Below are 19,767 nucleotides of genomic sequence, written 5' to 3'. Positions count from 1 at the left end.
TATCAGTTTTTATATTTTGTGCTAGTTTTCTTTCACTTTTGCTCTTTTTATTACTTTTTTAGTAACCCTTTGTTGATATTTAAAAGTTTCCCAATCTTCCAGCCTGCCACTGGCCTTTGCAATATGGTATGCCTTAGTTTTTGTCTTTATGTTATCCTTAACTTCCTTGCTTAGCCATGGATGTTTCTCCCCTCTTGCAATCTTTCTTCCTCTCTGGAATATATTTTAGTAGGGAGGAATTGAATATCTCCTTAAACATCTGCCACTGCTCATCAACTGTCCTACCTTTTAGTCTTCCTGTCCTCATGCCTATGTAATTACCTTTGTTTAACTCCAGAACGCTAGTGTGGGCCTCCAGTTTTTCGCCCACAAACTGAATTTGAAATTCTAGCATACTATGATCACTCTTCCCCAAAGGATCCTTAACTATGAGATCATTAATTAATCCCACCTCATTACACAATACCAAATCTAGAATAGCCTACTCCCTGATTGGTTCCACAACATATTGCTCCAAAAAACAATCTCTAATACATTCAATGAACTCTCCCTCGAGGCTACCCTTGCCAATATTAATCCAGATATGATTATCGTCATACCTTTCTTACAAGCCCCCAGTATTTCCTGGTTTCTACTATGCCCCACTGCGGAACTACTGTTTGTGGACCTATAGATTACTCCCACCAGAGTCTTCTTTCCCTTGCTCTTTCTTATTTCTACCCAGACTAATTCTACGCCTTGATCTCCTGTGCCTATTTCATTTCTCACTACAGCACTGATCTCTTCCTTTACTAAGAAAGCTACACCACCTCTTTTACCTTCCTGCCTATCCTTCCGAAATACTGAATACCCTTGGATATTCAATTCCCAAACCTGGTTTCCCTGCAACCACGTCTCAATAATTGCCACTAAATCATATCCATTCGTCTCTATGTGGGCTGTTAATTCATTAATTTTATTCCGAATGCTTTGTGCATTCAGATACGATGCCTTTAAGTTTGTTTTATCAAATTTCCCTACTCTTGTACAAATCCTTGGTGCAATATGACGTTCACACGTTCTGTCCCTACCTTTTATTTTCTGGTAACAATCAGCCTCATCGCTAATCTGCACTCCTACCTTCTCCTTTAACTTTGACTTCCTAATTTTCCATGCAACTGAACTCTCCTCCCCACTATTTAGTTTAAAGTCCTAGTTATGTGATTCGCCAGGACACTGGTATAACTAGTAGCTCCATACCCATGTGCAGCGTGTAGGTTAGAGGACAAATACTCAGCAGCATCATGTTGTGGAGCAGCACATAACGTAAGGAACCATGGAACGAAATAATGGGTCCCAGAAGACTCCTCTGAAAATCAGTTATTTACCAGAGGGGGAAAAAAAATCTTAAACTGTGTGAGCTCAAACTTAAAAGAATGGATACTTGGCTAAGGCTCATGCCACTTTATCAAGCAAGAGTAACTACCTTTGGGAGGGAAAATAAAGCTGAAGGACACAGTCATGAACTCCGTAGCAAAATCAACTTAGAGGTTTGGAAGAAGGTCAAGTCTAAAACAAATACTTTTATCCTGTAAACTTACTTTTAATGAGAACTAACCTTGTTCTCTGGCACATACCACACCAGCATGCAACTTCCAGTTTATATGTTATATAATATTCTGGGTAGAATTTGAACCTTTTACCACAAACTGTATTTAAATTTGAACAAACATTCACCAATTTTTGGTATTTGTTTGAACTTCAACCTTGTTTAAACAATAAAATGGCACAAAGATACATCATTTCTTGACTGAAATGGAAGCAACTGAATAAGTGATTAGCAAAATCAAACACCCTGCTCTGTAGAGAGTGAGCTGGTATAAATCAAGAAAGTAATGAGGGCCCAATGGCCCTGAGATAGAAGGTGGAAAATTCAGCCAGGGCTCCCAATACTGATCACTATCCAGTGACCTATGATTATAGTGTGCAGGTGTCAGATGAGGATAGGTCAGCTTTGCTATTAGTCTACCCCACAAATGAACAGACTGTTTATTTATTTTTAATTTAGAGTTACAGCACTGAAACAGGCCCTTCGGCCCACCGGGTCTGTGCCGACCAACAACCACCCATTTATCCCATATTCCCTACCACCTACCTACACTAGGGGCAATTTACAATGGCCAATTTACCTATCAACCTGCAAGTCCTTGGCTGCGGGAGGAAACCGGAGCACCCGACGAAAACCCACGCGGTCACAGGGAGAACTTGCAAACTCCGCACAGGCAGTACCCAGAATCGAACCCGGGTCCCTGGAGCTGTGAGGCTGCGGTGCTAACCACTGCGCCGCCCTTGTTTAGAAGCGATGTCTGCTGGTATATGTGGATTTATACCCCAGCTTGAGGCAGCACCTCCCAGAGAAGGACGAAATATTGAAAGCTAATTTTAAGCAAAAAAACCACACATGAAAATATAATCAGTAATTCGAACAGGCAAAAGACATCATTTCGAGTTCACGTTCCAACAACCAGATCAACCTGTTGGGCCAGCACATTCAGGCCTCAGGAAGAGATAATATTTGCCAGGTTTCCAGCAATAAAGTTTCTGGCGGAAAAGAGAAAGCAGTTTGAAACCTTTGCAGCCGTTAATCTACGTAACAATTTATTCTGCAGCTGTGACCATAACGTAAGACACTATTGATCCTGTTATATTGAGTGGTTTCATGACTCTGCTTATTTTAGCAATTGTTCCGTCTTTACATTTATTGCTCTCGAATACCTGCAGGTTCTGTTTGGATCATTGGGCTGGCATTTCGGGCTCTCAGGCGGCTCATCTCGCTGCTGCTGTAGCGCACAGAAGTGTCATCAGGCTCAGTATTTTTCGCAGGTAGAAAGTGCTTCATTCCCTTCCACCAGCCTGCACCATAATTCCCAGTTAGTAACATAGTCACATACAGTACTATTGGGCAGAAGAGCTAAATAGGCTATGTTTTCTAAATATTATCAGTAACACTGATGCTCAGATAAAATATCCAAGAGAATTTCACTTAATATCAAGCTGACATAATGGTGCGGATTAACCAGCTCTCAGCCAAATCCACCTAATCATAACATCATTTCCTTTGCCAACCTGTGAACATGGAAATAAAAACAAGAAATGCTGGAAATACTCAGCAGGTCTGGCAGCATCTGTGGAGAGAGAAGCAGAGTTAACATTTCAGGTCAGTGACCCTTCTTCAGAACTGGCAAATATTGGAAATGTAAAAGGTTGTAAGCAAGTAAAGTGGGGGTGGGGCAAGAGATAACAAAGAAGGTGTAGATAGGACAAGGTCACAGAATAACTGACCAGAAGGTCATGGAGCAAAGATATGTTAATGGTGTGTTGAAAGACAGACAAAGCATTAGTACAGATAGGGTGTTAACAGACTGAAAATTGAACAGCCGCAAGTACAAACATGAAAAAACCAGTGGGTAAGCAAACTGAACAAACCAAGATGAAATAAAGTGAACATGGAAATATTGACTTACTGCTATTTCACATTTGTTCCCAGCATTTTCTTGTATGCATTGATAATTTAAATTACTTTTTCAGTTACCTGTTAGAACCATAGAATGATAAAGCAGACAAGAAGACCATTCTATAGACTCTGCAACAGTTCCAATGGATTGGAGGGTAGCTAATGTAACCCCATTATTTAAAAAAGGAGGTAGAGAGAAAACAGGGAATTATAGACCGGTTAGCCTGACATCAGTAGTGGGGGAAATGCTAGAGTCCATTATAAAAGATGTATTAGCAGAGCACTTGGAGAACAGTGACAGGATCGGACATGGACAAGTTAACATGGATTTACGAAAGGGAAATCATGCTCGACAAATCTACTGGAATTTTTTGAGGATGTAACTAGTAGAATAGATAAAGGAGAACCAGTGGATGTGGTGTATTTGGACTTTCAGAAGGCTTTCGACAAGGTCCCACCTAAGAGATTAGCATGCAAAATTAAAGCACATGGGATTGGGGGTAAGGTACTGACATGGATAGAGAACTGGTCAGCAGACAGGAAACAAAGAGCAGGAATAAACGCGTCTTTTTCCGAGTAGCAAGCAGTGACTAGTGGGGTACTGCAGGGATCAGTGTTAGGACCCCACCTGTTCACAATATATATTAATGATGTAGATGAGGGAATTAAATGTAATATATCCAAGTTTGCAGATGACACAAAGCTGGGTGAGAGTGTGAGCTGTGAGGAGGATGCAGAAAAACTCCAGTGTGATTTGGACAGGTTGAGTGAGTGGGCAAATACATGGCAGATGCATGTGAGGTTATCCACTTTGGAGGCAAAAACAGGAAGGCAGATTATCTGAACAGCGATAGATTGGGAAAGGGGGAGGTGCAGCAAGACCTGGGTGTCCTTATGCGCCAGTTGCTGAAAGCAAGCTTAAAAAGGCAGTTAAAAAGGCAAATGGTATGCTGGCCTTCATAGTGAGAGGATTCGAGTACAGGAGCAGGGATGTCTAGCTGCAACTATACAAGGCCTTGGTGAGACCACACCTTGAGTATTGTGTGCAGTTTTGGTCTCCTTATCTGAGGAAGGATGTTTTTGCTATGGAGGGAGTGCAGCGAAGATTCACCAGACTGATTCCTGGGATGGCAGGACTGACGTATGAAGAGAGATTGGGTCGATTAGGCTTGTATTCGCTAGAGTTTAGAAGAATGAGCGGGGATCTTATAGAAACCGACAAAATTCTTTAACAGGACTGGACAGACTAGGTGCAGGAAGGATGTTCCCGATCGTGGGGAGTCCAGGACCAGGGGTCACAGTCTAACAATAAGGGGTAAGCCATTTAGGACTGAGATGAGGAGAGATTTCTTCACCCAGAGAGCAGTGCACCTGTAGAATTCTCTACCACGGATAGCAGTTGAGGCCAAATCATTAAATATATTCAAGAAAGAGTTAGACGTAGCTCTTAGGGCTAAAGGGATCAAGGGATACGGGGAGAAAGCAGGAACAGGGTACTGAGTTTGGATGATCAGCCACGATCGTATTGAATGGCAGAGCAGGCTCAAAGGGCCGAATGGCCTACTCCTGCTCCTATTTTTCTTTGTTTCTATTCTGCCCGTTGTGCAGGCTCTTTGAAGGAGCTATCCAATTAGTCTCACTCCCCTGCTCTTTCCTCATAGCACTATACAATTTTTCTTTTCAAGTACTTATCCATTTCCCTTTTGGAAGTTATTACTGAATCTGTTTGCATCACCAGTTCAACCAGTGTCATGGGTACCCATTTGTCCAATCAGATTTCAGGATCATCAAAGTTGAAATAAAAAATGCTATGGGGAAAAAATGAACAAATGCCCATATTTTACTTAAAACTATAAACAGGTGTGAATCACTCAGGACTTTCCATTTGTGATTTTATCTGCTGGCAGCGAACAGGCTTCTGTATGACCCGACCTTTGGGTGCAGAATCATCAACATAGGTCTGTACAATAATCACCTAATCATATGGCCTCTCATTTTAAACCAACGGTGCTCTTTAATTTAAGCCTAAGTGAGCCTTTAAAAGACCAAACCATGTCTGTCTTCCTACATTAATTACACAAAGCCAATTTTATTTTTATTATTTATTTATTTAGAGATGCAGCACTGAAACAGGCCCTTTGGACCACCAAGTCTGTGCTGACCATCAACCACCCATTTATACTAATCTTACATTAATCCCATATTCCTACCACATTCCCTCAATTCCCCTACCACCTACCTACAATAGGAGCAATTTACAACGGCCAATTTACCTATCAACCTGCAAGTCTTTGACTGTGGGAGGAAACTGGAGCACCCGGCGGAAACCCACGGGGTCACAGGGAGAACTTGCAAACTTAGACAATGTCACATTTTCTGACTTCATGAAGTTATAATATGGATTGTATTGGTGTGACACTAACTTTACAAACCCTTTAAACTGATTGGCAGTTTCTCTCTTATCTGTAGCTCCAGCTGCAATTTTTCTTTTTTTTAAAATTACGACACTATCTTCAGTCTTCTTCTGAGCTTTCTTCTCTTGTTGTTTCAAAACTCCAAATGTGGCATCCTACAGGCTTTCCTTCCTCTATATAATCACCACTGAAATCAAGATTTGTTGCACAGCCTTTTACTCCAGCTCAATGTTTGCTAGAACCTTAAAACTATGGAACTCTACTGCACCAGAGAGGAAAATGCATGCACTTTACCCCTAGTAAACAATTTGCATATCAACAATGCAGGGTGTTGGCAACAAAGATCTGTATCTAGAAAGAATTGTGACTGCCCAACCCCTTCATCAAAAATTAATGAAATCATGAATGACAAACATTATCCAGAGTTTTATTACGTGCATCGCTCTTTCCCTCCGCTTATATATACGTTCAAAATACAAGCTTGATGCCATCTGGTTTCTGGTCACTATTTCCTGATACACTGCATTCTTTTGATGCCTGCATTGTGGTCCTTGTCCTTGCACTGGGCGGCGCAGTGGTTAGCACCGCAGCCTCACAGCTCCAGAAACCCGGGTTCGGTTCTGGGTACTGCCTGTGCGATGTTTGCAAGTTCTCCCTGTGACCGCGTGGGTTTCCGCTGGGTGCTCCGGTTTCCTCCCACAGCCAAAGACTTGCAGGTTGATAGGCAAATTGGCCATTGTAAATTGCCCCTAGTGTAGGTAGGTGATAGGAGAATTGAGGGAAAGTGGGGATGTAGTAGGGAATATGGGATTAATGTAGGATTAGTATAAATGGGTGGTTGATGGTCGGCACAGACTCGGTGGGCTGAAGGGCCTGTTTCAGTGCTGTATCTCTCTATGACACTGTTGCTTCATAATTTAAAACTAAAACAGTGGTGCTGGAAATCATGTGGATAAACTTTAGAGGATGGAGACACAGGATTTTCCTGAAGAAATGATGGGAAAATACTATATTTAAAGTTGCATGAATAGTTTGAAGATCTTGCCTGCCACCCTATCACAGAACTTCCCTTTTGTTCTTCCCCCATTTCCTGCCTCTGTACTTGCTTACAACCTGTTACATCTCTAACCTGTTCCAGTTTTGATGAAAGGTCATTGACCTGAAACATTAACTTGGTTTTTCACTCTACAGATGCTGTCAGACCTGATTATTTTCAGCATTTTCTGTTTTTATTTTACTTTTCCAGCATCCGCAGTATTTTGCTTTTGGAAATGTTGCATTCAATCACAGGAATGCAGCCATTTTGTACCATTTCATCTTGGCTCAGTTACAGCACTGCCAATCAGAACCTCACTGCTGACTTGAGTTGATGCAGTATTATCAGTCAAACCACACTCCCTATCTGCCTACTCAGATGGATGCATCAGATCTGAAGGGTCTTAAGCATCACTCACCTGCTCGATCCCAATAGGGTAGGTTGTATGGCCCTGCTACAGGTTTCTTTCTGTAATGGAAATAACTTCAGTTAATAGCTGAACAGGTGGGACATTATACATCGTAAACAATGCACTTACTGCACCAGAAAGGAAAATGCATGCTCAGTAAACAATTTGTGTATCTATAATGAAGGGTTTATATCCAGAAACAATTGTGACTGTTCAAACTTCCATCATAATTCAAAAGTTAATGTTTAGTTTAGTTTAGAGATACAGCACTGAAACAGGCCCTTCGGCCCACCGAGTCTGTGCCGACCATCAACCACCCATTTATACTAATCCTACACTAATCCCATATCCCTACCACATCCCCGCCTGTCCCTATATTTCCCTACCACCTACCTATACTAGGGGCAATTTATAATGGCCAATTAACCTATCAACCAGCAAGTCTTTTGGCATGTGGGAGGAAACCGGAGCACCCGGAGGAAACCCACGCAGACACAGGGAGAACTTGCAAACTCCACACAGGCAGTATCCAGAATCGAACCTGGGTCACTGGAGCTGTGAGGCTGCGATGCTAACCACTGCGCCACTGTGCTGCCCAATATAGTATAATAAATGAAAAACATTATCCACAGTTTTACTATATGCATTTCTCAAGTTCAGTAAGGCAGCTATAACTTTTTTTTAATATATGAAAGCCTATTTTAATAGAAAAATTACATCTTATGAATTATTGGGAATAATATTTCAAAAATTTAAACAAGACCATTCATTATTTTTCAAAAAAATATAAACTTTATTTATGCAATCCCTGCTCTTTGGCTGACCATTTGCTCACCTGTTTCTCCAATGCCAGCCACATACAAGGACCAATATAAGGGTAGTAAGCACCATGACTAACACAGGCACCAGGACGGCCGCCAACGCCACATCTGAAACCCATTGAAAACAGCTGTAGTTCAGTTAAAGCCAAGTACAGACTAGCTTTTTGGAAAAAAAAACCCATTAGGCCAGCAAGCTCATATTTCTATGTTTAAATCTGAAACATGAAACTGAATGGTTTGTGTTTGTAAATACTTATAAAGTCCCTGGTAAATTAATAACATTTATAGTCACAAACTTTCAGAGTGGACTTACAGTGAAACCTTCAATAATATCAGTCGTATTTGTACAGATATTATACACACACAACTCAAGAATATATTCTACAGCTTTATACAAACCTATACTCTCGGACTGGATATACATGTGTAATCTTGAGCACTGAATAATAGTGCATAAAATCTTTGAACGTTTATAAACCTGACCAATAATACTGATTACACATGTGCAAATCTTTTAGAAAATTCTTCCTGTTTACCTCAATTATCTTTAACTTCCCTTTCAAGCTGATGTTGAATTTCCCATTTCAATTGAGTTGAGTGCACATGTAAATAACGGAAGAACTGAATTTTTTTTTTTAAGAACGTTATCTTGTAGATTATGTGGCATAGTGACAGAATGCAGCTGGGAGATAACTATAAAGAGGACTTAAGTCTCTCAAACTTTACCCTGGTGATTCTAGGGGCATAGACTGTTTTGGAAAAATATGACCTGCTGTACCAATGGGCAAATCATAGGCTGAAGCAAACTCCAATCAATGGCGTCCAACAAGCAATGGCTAAATCTACATTTGAACTTCGGTAATTGTATTGCCAACCCGGGATCTACAATAAAGGCTGGTAACTTACTAAATTAATCGGATTCCCTGAGTTTCCATTCTGCTGTGTCACTGTAGGACTTTGTACTAAAAGACATTTAAACACTTAACTCATCAAAGTAGTTGGTTAATAGTCCTGAATTCCACTCAGGACTCTGCCTAGCAACCAGGTCAGAAGGATTGTTAATGGGATATGGGAGTACTTCTGATTTAAGTCTCCCTGATTGGTCAGCCATAAGTTAAGGTCCTGAGATAACACAGAATCTAGTTCAGACAAGGAAAGACTCAAATTAAATCCTTGAACAGTGTTGAGTAAACTGACACAAATAGAATAAAAAATGGTCAGGGGTCCAACATCTGCAATGGTCCTCATGGCAATGTTAGTGCTCACATATAAAGACCGGCCACCTGGGAGGATCTGCAGGGCTACTCCATGTGGAGTCATACTTAGCTATGGACTGCCACCTTCGGAACAGGAGGTTTAAAGGATGAAAAGAAAAATCATGTCCAGGGCCAATGTATTATGATAACTGAATAAGTTAAATCTCGCATGTCCTTCCAGGATTTTCACGGGTTTTCGGGGATCAAATTATTTGCAATTGTTTTTCCATCAAACCAGAAAATTTGCAAAGGAGCTGATATTTCCCATAATCAGCACCACTGATTTGATTAAAGAAGTCAAATGCTGTTTTAATTGAGTGAGATTTCTGGATTTTTCCAGTGTTTTGGAGATCCAATTCCACAATTTCATCCATTTTTCTGTGGAAATTGAAAACCAGTGGCCTTACTCCAATTGTAGTGGGTTGCACTGCTGCACTATATTCTGCTTGGATATAAAACAACAACTATTAACAAAGCCCCTTTGTCTAATTCCATCATCTGACTTAATTAAGGATAAACTTTGCAGATTATCTTACATATTAGTGATTCTCACTCCATTCATCAATTAAACTAAGAACTTGTGTCGGGGAGTTAAAGGAGTCATAACAACTGACTTTCTCGCAGGTCTAATATTGCTATTTTTGCAGCCATCTCATTTTACAAGTTAAATTGGTTTCCATTAAAAAACAGCTTTCTTACTTTTCTATTAATATTTCCAGCTGGGTGCAAAAAGACATCACTTCTGTGATATGACTGGTCGCCATTCAGACACTGATATTAGTCAATGTTTCAGTTAGTAAACTGATGGCTTTGGCATACCTTTGGTTACATTAGGAGTCACTGAATTGTTCTTGATGTCTAGCATAAATGTAGTTTCATCAAACTTTGGAGGGATTTCTGTGGTGAGCAGAGGAGGAAGAGACTGAGATGGAGCTCGAGCTGCAAAACAAATATCAGAAATATGATGTAACTTTGGAGAATTAGCCAGGAAAACATTTTAAGTGTTGTGATAGCTCTCTTTAAAAGGAGCTGTCTCCTTTTCTGTAAACTGGAATCAGTCCCAAGACTATAGTTTTGTACCTTCTCCCCTAGAAAAATAAGTAACTTCAGGACTAATTTCTGAAGATTGGAAACAATACGCAGACTTCTAGACGCGACTGTACACGCAACAGTGAGAATGCTTCCTGCATTGCTGCTCGCAAATGTCTGTCTGCAACAGTTGTCTGAAAATAGCAGGAGTACAGAGTCTGAGTGTGGAAGAACTGTGCACACCCACAGTAACTGTACTGTGCTTGCCAAGGCCAAACCATTGGTAATAGAAAGATTAATAAGAGAAAAAGAGTCAAATGCCAATCCCCGAGTTATCTTTGTTTTTTAATAATATTAAAAAAAAAGTGCAACATGACAGGGTTTAGAGGCAACAGCAAGTGCCACATGAAGGAACCTGCAAATAAGGAGCATTGAGAAAGTGTTTACTGGTTGCATTTTATAGAACTCATCAATATATTTCACAACTGGTGGGCTCTGGAAATCTGCCAAACTTATTTTATCTCTAACTATAGATAGAATTCATCTGGCAACAAACCAAAACATCTGATTCAGATGTAAACACTGACAGTGACGCCTAGAAAAGCTGTGTGGGGGCGGGGGGGTGGGGGAATGCAGCAGTGAAGACATCTGGGACAAGTGATGGTTTGTGTCTTAGAATCTCTGCTACTGACTCCAACAGAGCTTATATGGTTAAGGATAGGTCCTCATAGTTCGATGTCAAAGGTCTGCATCTGTGTCATATTGGGGACACCTGGAGGCCCCAGTGTGATGGGTGTGTATTGCATAGGGGTCAATGATTTTAAAAAAAATACTGGTTCTCTTCAAGGGCCCAGGATTCAGTCTCAGCCTGGAGCCCTCAAGCATCCCCAAGACTACCCTACAAAGAATATGCCTGCCAATAGCTCTGTGGAGAGCCGGCATGGATTCGATGGGCCGAATGGTCTCCTTCTGTGCCATAAATACTCTATGACCTGATGCCAGGTCCCAACTTAGGTAGTTTCCACCCCTGCATCCTCTTATATTGATAGTTATGTTTGGGTGGGTGGAGGTTTTGCACCCAATAGGCTATCACAGAATCCATAATTTAAGGTTGAACCTTGTGTATCCAGGTCCTGATCCAGTTTCTGCATACTCCTGCCAAAGTTAGAGCAGGGGTACATAGGGAAAGCTGATTTTTAGTGTTCTTGTATCACATATGGCATTACAAAACTGCATTGCAAAGCACCATTTCAGTGTTTTCTACCATTAGCTTTCTTTCTTACCGATAAAATTCAGCATTTGCAGAAAGTTGCATTTTAGCAGATAAGCAAGACTTTGCAAATAGAGAGCTGACATAATAAATTTACATCTCTACTTTTGCTCATTTTGAATCCCAATTGCTGCCTCCTGATCGGCAATGATGCAATTTGTGCTACTCTAGTACTGATTAATTCAAATTAGATTTTTTTTTCAGAAAATTATCTTTTGGGATACAGTATATTAGTGATTTGGGACATGATGTTTTGAGTGTAGTAGGAGGAAGAAGATGACAATGGTTCCCAAAGCTCATCACTGGGCGTTTGCTTGTGTCATTTCTGGGTCTGCTGTGAACTAATTGGCGGAGATTTATTGCTATGTCGCGTCATTAACCCCATCATCATTGTATCATGTGACTATCATGATGGTAGAAGACGAAGTAGATAGACCTTGGTCTTCTGTTGTCTAGCAATTGTTATACTTAGCTGATACAGGATGTAATCTGATAAAATGGGGAATCAGCGTAGCCAGCCCCCTCCTTCTGCCTAAGAGTACACTACTTTCCAGAGCTTCATCTCAGTTGGAACTGGTTCACCTCAGCCAACTACGGCATATCCAATGAGTATAAAACGTGATATCAATCAAATCTCGTGAATTATGAGCCTAACTTTTCAAAGATGGGCTGTTGTATCTGGGCTTCTTTATGAACAGATATAGGTGTTTTAACAAAAATTTTTTGATTGCATTTCAACTCCGAAGGACATTGTCTCAATCTCAAAAAAATGATCCTACCATGGATCTAAACAAGTTGCTAGTTCCATGTACTTTGTCACCTAGTATTTTAAGGGAGTCTTACCCAATGAAGGTTGGTACGGCTGACAACCCAACAGCTCTACTTTCAGTGCTGCCTTCTGGTGCCACTGTACTGGATTAATCTGGATGTAACGGGCCAGAATGGGTGGGATGAAGTTGTTCCGAACTTCCTGGTAATTGTTAGAATTTCCTTGGAATATCTGAGAAAATTAAAAAAAAAGTGTACCACACAATTTTTTTCTGATACCCATTTTAAAAAAATGTTTTTTTTTAAATTTTCTTTCCTTCTTTTAGGTTTCTTCATTGTGACATCACCATATTTCAGTTGAAAGGGACAGAGGGAAGCAGGTGGGAGGGTGGGGTGGTGGGGGTGGGTGGGCAGGGGAAGGCACCTACAGTCAAATCTTTACTACTGAAGTTTTCAACCAGCTACTGGGCAGGAATGAGCCAGGGTGACTTACCTGCTGTAACATTTCTTTATTCACTCCTTGTTGGGAAGCATCTAGTTTTCATTCACTACTGTGATAAAAGTATGCCTAAAATGTGAGCTTGTTGTGTATAGGACTACACATGTTGCTCAGAGAAGTGAAAATCACTTTAAAGCTAAATTGGATGCCACTTCCTATATTTCTCCAATCTCTCTTAAGATAGACTAAACACTTAGCGAGACTAGGCTTGATAGGAATCTTGCAGTTGCTTTAGTTTATAGACAGCAAGTGAACGTATAGAGCGAACAGTTATAATCAAACCTCATCTTGATTCAAGTAACTACTGAAGCCTCCTTGATAACAAGAAGAAAACAAACTTTTTCACACACTATCCCTATTATCAGGTTCACCCAACTTCCCTGGATTGAGTAGCTGTTCCTTCACTTATGAAAATGTCCATCTGACTTCCTCCCCATTCAGTATTTTGCTATTAGGTCTGTCAATAAAACTAGTTCGCTCACCTCTCCATTTAAGGTATGAGTTTAAAGAAACAATCTTCTCTTTTTCCTGAAATGAATAGTGGCCATCCTGATGTGGACATAAGAGAGATGCAGGAAAACAAGAGGAAGTGTGTGACAGCCATACAGAGAGGAAGTGAATGCCACAGCCATACAAGAGGAAGTGTATGACAGCCATACAGAGACAAAGCAGGAAACAGAAAAAGTGGATGACAAAGCAAGATAAAATGAATTAGAAAATGGGGACAAGCAGTGACTGCTGCTGGAAGAGAGAAACAGGTGTAACTTTCCGAAGCCCAATATCGTCATTGGGGCCTCACAAACATTGGGTGACAATCCACAGGCTACGACGACGTCAGTTTTGCTACATACACAAATTTTAGTACAAAATGGCCTGCACAATACAGGTAAATGCACTTGTGTAAATTTATGCAACATACACCTTCCATTGTTCAGTACAAAACTCTGCAGTGTTTCTCTTTCACTAAAGTTTGGAAGTCTGGCATGAATTTATCAGACAAATCACATCTTACTGCAGCTTCTAGGTTTTTGTCCAGCACTTGTGAGTGATACTTTGGCTTCATCAGAATGATCATCGAGAACATTGACTTGCACAACGAGACATTCCAGACCCACTCTTGCTCTCCATCCAGAATGTGGTCGGATGCTGCTTGACCGTTGCCATGACATGCTCTGTTGGAGCTCCTTGTAAATGATTGTGCTTGCTTTCTGCTGCTTATCTGCAGCAATTATTCTGATTGGTCTAGCTGTGTACCTTGACAGCTCACTGGTGCTATTTTCACCAGTGTTTCACATTTTAGCAGATAATCAATAAGCAGTAACAAGGAAGTAAAGTACAGACTACGATCAAAAAGACTCTGCTTTTTGTCTTACCACTTTACCAACAAATACACAAAAAAAGGTGAAAGTGCATGTGTATATGCAAATATGAATATTGAAATCACATACCCAAAACTTACGTATAATCACTTATTTTTCATTTACTAATCAAAAATGCAGTCCCACATCTGGATTCCAAATTAGCCATGTGGCTAGTCGTTAACGTATTGGACAATAATGGTTTGTCAGAAAATCGCAGGTTCATCGGCTTGTGATTTCCGTCCCATTAATGTCGATGGATGGAAAATTGCAGTGAAAGCACTCATGTTTTGCTGGTAAGTTGCCTATTGATTGCAAAATCCCATTGGTGACATTAGATTTTAGACAGTCACACCCATTGTTTTCATATGCACAGTCACTGGTACTTGTCAACAAACCCATTACCAGTAAAAAGTAGCGAGAGTCAATACTTTGAAATAACTTCACTGTTCCTGCACACACATGAATGTATCATTAATGACACTGCCTTATGAGGATTTTAAAATGAAAAGTATGCATTTTACAAAATATTATAAATATATACTACACAAAGTCACATGTAACACTGCTTTCAAATTCTGATAGCACTTTTATTATTGAGGCACCCTAATGTCGACTGACCAGCAAATAAAATGCATAATCAACTATTGCAGCGATGTAAATATCATTAAGACTCAGTGTAGTGGATTGGCATTGTGGATTATATAGAATTGAATACTTTGCTTTGTAAATAGCAACTCACTTTCGTGTACTAACCATGTCCAGGCCACTGTTGGCTTCTTTATATACCTTCCAATCCTGCCCATCATGACGAGAGAGGATTCGGTAAGCAGAGACATAAAAAGAATATTCACCGAGGGTGGAACCTGTGGTAATTATACCTGAGGACAGAAACAGTATACTTAGACACAAACTGACTCCAAGTGTTAGATCCTCAAGTTAACGAGACTAGGCCAGTTCTTGACCTATTCCATCATTCCTTCAGGCTACATAAAGAACTTAAATTATGTACTGGCTTGCACCAAAGCACTGCTGTTCATTTACTTTAATTGCCTTAATGCCATTATCTACTACTGGGAACTGGATGGACAATGATTGAAAGCTCATTTCATTAAAGAGCTTTAAACTAAAGGAGAGGGGGAGCAGCAGATTTTGATCTTAAACAATATTAACAATTAAGAAAAACAAGTGATTGATGTTAGTACCAGACTCATTTACAAATGCATCAGTGCTGACAAAATGCTCTATATAGTTTTTAAACCTAAACTCTCTGATTTCTAAACTTTGCCAAAGTTGTTATATTCCAGAAAGCCAGTTACTGAAGTTAGTGCTGGAGTCAACCTTTACTCAGTCTTACATTTATTTATAGAGTGAAACATTACAAGCATACACCTCCTAACTCAACTGCACCCCTGTTTCAGTAAGCATCTCCTTATATCTGCTCAAGTGAAACCCCAATTAATGCCCCCCATCTGCATATAATTAAACACAATAGATATACAATTAACAAAAGGGGCCTCTATAACATGTCTGCAATAACATGATATACCGTATTCTCTAATGGTCATGGACTGCATAAGAATCATGGAATGTTTACAGCACAGAAGGAGGCCATACGCCTGCCCAGTCTGTGCCTGCTCTCTAAGAGCAACTTACCTAGTCCCACTCCCCCTGCCATTTCCCTGTAGCTCTACAAATCTTTTCTCTTCAGATATTTATCTTATTCCCTTTTGAAAGCCATGATTGAATCTGCCTCATCCACACTTTCAGGCAGTGCATTCCACTTGCTGGGTACAAAGTCTTTCCTCATGTTGCCTTTGGTTCTTTAGTCATTCACCTTAAATTGGTGCCCTCTGGGGTTCTTGACCCTTCTGCCACTGGGAACTGTTTCTCCCTATCTACTCTGTCCAGACCCCTCATATTTTTGAGCACCGCTATCAAATCTTCTCTCAACCTTCTCTTCTTAGAACAGTCCCAGCTTCTCCAATCTATCCACCGTCTATATGCGTCCCAAAGACCGGTGGATCGTATCAAACATGTCCCTTCCACTGTTCATAATGGGCAAGGTACAGGCCGTACCTAACTAGCCCGTGCTTGTAAAACTCAAAAAAGAGTGTCCAGCATTAAACCTGAATCTGCGATTGGACAACATTTGCTAACTAATCCTCAGTGTGCTAACAATTACGCTGACAATCAATTTAAGATGGTCAGTAGGGCTTGCAGTGGGGCGCATTTGTGCATATTGGAAGCTACATATATTAATACCCAGGGCCCTGTTTTTGCAGACAGAAAGAACATGTACAAACATTGCGCCTGTTTCAGCTAAACAAAATAAGCGACAGCCAGTCGCTGGTTCATTCCTCAGGGCAATGCCTTGACCAGAGTCAAGCTGCCTGGTTTAAATTTCCAATCAAGCTTGGCAGTTAACTGTCAGTCACCATAAACTGGTGCATGCTCCATGGCAACGCCTCTACCAAGTGTTAGATCCTCAACTTAATGAGACTAGGCAAGTCCTCGACCTATTCCATCATTCCTTCAGGCTACATAAAGAACTTAAATTAGCCAGTTCGTAGCACTGCTGTTCATTTACTTTAATTGCCTTAATACCATAATCTACTACTGGGAACAGGATGGACAATGATTGAAAACTCATTTTATTAAAGACCTTTAAACTAAAGGAGAGGGGGAGCATGATGAGAGTTCACTTGCCAACCAAATCAGCACTCTCTACTCGTACAGTATAAAGTCACTGTTTTCCCTTACATTGGTATTCTTGTGGATTGTCCTGATGAGTGCAAGACGAAAAGCTTCAACAACATGTCTCTATTTTCAGCAATACTCAAGTTCTGGGCTACCAAACAACTACTTTTTTATTTATTACTCTAGTGCTATCTGCCTCTCCCAATTCTTAGCGTACCTTGTTTTATCCTCTCTAACATTTCCTGCTGGCTCCCATCCCCCTGCCAAGTTAGTTTAAACCCTCCCCTATAGTACTAGCAAATCATTCTGCAAAGACATTTGCCCCAGATTTGTTCAGGTGCAACCCTTCTAGCCTGTACATTTCCCATCTCCCCTTGAACTGATCCCAATGTCCCAGGTATTTAAAGCCCTCCCTCCTGCACCATCTCTCCAGCCAGGCATTCATCTGTGCTATCGTCTTATTTCTATACTCACTAGCGCGCAGCACCGGCAGTAATCTGGAGATTACCTTTGATAGTTTCTTTCCTAGCTCCCTAAACTCTGCCTGCAGGATCTCATCCCTCTTTCTACCTATGTTACTGGCCCTCCCCTCTCAAAGTGCTCTGCAGCCACTCAGTGAAATTCTTGATCCTGACACCAGGAAAGCAACATATCATCCTGGATTCATGTCTGCAAACAAAGAAATGCCTGTCTATACTCCTAACTAGAATCCTCTGTCACTATTACTTTCCCAATCTTCCTCCTGGCCTCCTTTACAGCTGAACCAGCTGTGATGCCATGGACTTAACACTCGTTGCACTCCCCTGAGGAACCAGCACTCTCATCAGTATTCACACCAGTAGAGAGTGAGTTGCACTCCAGGGACTCCTGCACTACCTGCCTGGTCTTTCTTGATTGCCCGGTGGTCACCCATTCACTGCCTGCATGCATACCCATGTGGGGTGACCACATCCAGAAACATGCTATCCATGGAATAACCTCGTGGATGCATCACAGTGATGCCAGCTGCTGCTCAAGCTCTGAAACCCAGAGCTTGAGCTGCTCCAGCTGACAACATTTCTTGCACACGTGGTTGCCCATGAAACAAACACTGTCCCGGTGTTCCCAAATGGAACAGGATGTGCACTCCACGGGATTGAGATGTCTTGCCATGCCTCTATTTATTAGACTATTAAATAACTTAACAGAATTAACTTTAAGACTTAACTAAATACCTGCTACTCACCAATCAGCTGCTTCCCTTGTGTTGACGTCACTTTATTTTATAGGGAGTTAACTTAAATGTTTTACTTAACTATTATTTGTAAAGCGCTTATTCCTTGTATTAAACCCACTAGCATGAAATATTTACAGATTTACACTCATATTTGCATTGTTAAAAAGTTTCCATTTTATTACAACCATTGCCAGTGGTTTATGTTTTATGTTAGTTTTAACAAACTCAGCAGAGGAAATTTTCCTAAGTCTGTAACCAGGTCCATTGGATTTCCTGGATGCAACAAATATTGGAAATTGAAGGGGTTGGAGTACATGCCTTTAAAGGAACTCACCCATTTTCCTCCATTCTAGATGCAGACCCAGGAAAATCCCCTCCTATAAGGATTTGATAAAACTAACACACAGAAGGAAATAGTGGGGCAAATTACTTAGAGGCAGTTTATGTTACATGTATTGCACTGGCATTAGAGAAAAAAATAAATGAAAACAAAAACCTGCATGCCATTTTAAGAGCAGGTCAGAGGCTGGGAATTCTGCAGTGAGTAACTCAATCCCTGACTCCAACAACACTCAAGAAGCTCATCATCATCCAGGACAAAGCAGCCCGCTTGATCGGTACCCCGACCACCACCTTAAACATTCACTCCCTCCACCACCGAAGCACAGTGGCAACAGTGTGTACCATATACAAGATGCACTGCAGCAACTCGCCAAGCCTCCTTTGACAGCACCTTCCAAACCCGCGACCGCTACCATCAAGAAGAGCAAGGGCAGCCGATGCATGGGAACACCACCTCCTGCAAGTTCCCCTTCAAGTCACACACCATCCTGATTTGGAACTATATCACCGGTCCTTCACTGTCACTGGGTCAAGATCCTGGAAGCCCCTCCCTAACAGCACTATGAGTGTGCCTATACCACATGGACCGCAGCGGTTCAAGAGGTTGGTTCACCACCCCCCGTCTCCAGGGTAATTAGGAGTGGGGAATAAATGCTGGCCTTGTCAGTGATGCTCACATCCCATGAATGAATAAAAAAAATAACTTTTGAATTTCAGGCAGCTGTCAGCTCCTTTAATTTTCATTGCATGCTAGAAATGTCGATGACTTTATGACTCTAATTGCCCATTTGGTCATAAACAATCTGGTGGTGCCTCGAGACTGCTGTAATCTTACAATGATGCTGTTTGTAAAGTGATTTAGAAAAGTCTAATCCTCACAAAAGCAACAATATTCTATAAACACCTATATTCAGATCAAGGCTTGATATTAAGTATATCCCAGGTAATATCCTAGTATTTTCAGGTGGTCGATATACTGAGTTTACTCAAACCTCCCCTCCGCCTTCACCATTGGGCACAATTCCAACAGTGACTACACTTCCAAAGTACTTAATTCTCCGTAAAGTGCTTGCAGACACCCAGAGGTTGTGAAAGGTGCGATATAAATTTAAGTCTTGCATGCCTTCAGTCATCTAGGCCCATGCTCTGGAATCCA

The 19,767-nt window shown here is 41.0% G+C and overlaps 1 protein-coding gene across 2 annotated transcripts in view; it reads right to left on the bottom strand.

The window, feature by feature from the left end:
* dcbld2 (discoidin, CUB and LCCL domain containing 2) overlaps nucleotides 1-19,767 on the bottom strand; it is a 128,933-nt gene that overhangs the window by 7,157 nt on the left and 102,009 nt on the right. The window contains exons 9-14 of one of the 2 annotated variants that reach the window (XM_068041000.1): nucleotides 15,110-15,234; nucleotides 12,572-12,728; nucleotides 10,249-10,368; nucleotides 8,188-8,281; nucleotides 7,362-7,411; nucleotides 2,755-2,892 (exon numbers count right to left, since the gene is read on the bottom strand). In XM_068041000.1, coding sequence (XP_067897101.1) covers nucleotides 2,755-2,892; nucleotides 7,362-7,411; nucleotides 8,188-8,281; nucleotides 10,249-10,368; nucleotides 12,572-12,728; nucleotides 15,110-15,234 — 684 coding nt within the window. The remainder of the gene's footprint in view (nucleotides 1-2,754; nucleotides 2,893-7,361; nucleotides 7,412-8,187; nucleotides 8,282-10,248; nucleotides 10,369-12,571; nucleotides 12,729-15,109; nucleotides 15,235-19,767) is intronic. The other variant, XM_068041001.1, reaches the window with a different exon arrangement.

The sequence above is a fragment of the Heterodontus francisci genome, chromosome 10 (assembly GCF_036365525.1).
Source record: "Heterodontus francisci isolate sHetFra1 chromosome 10, sHetFra1.hap1, whole genome shotgun sequence".
In the NCBI taxonomy this organism is placed as follows: domain Eukaryota; kingdom Metazoa; phylum Chordata; class Chondrichthyes; order Heterodontiformes; family Heterodontidae; genus Heterodontus; species Heterodontus francisci.
The sequence above is the reverse complement of the archived record's forward strand: the minus strand, read 5'-3'. Positions and strand labels throughout refer to the sequence as shown.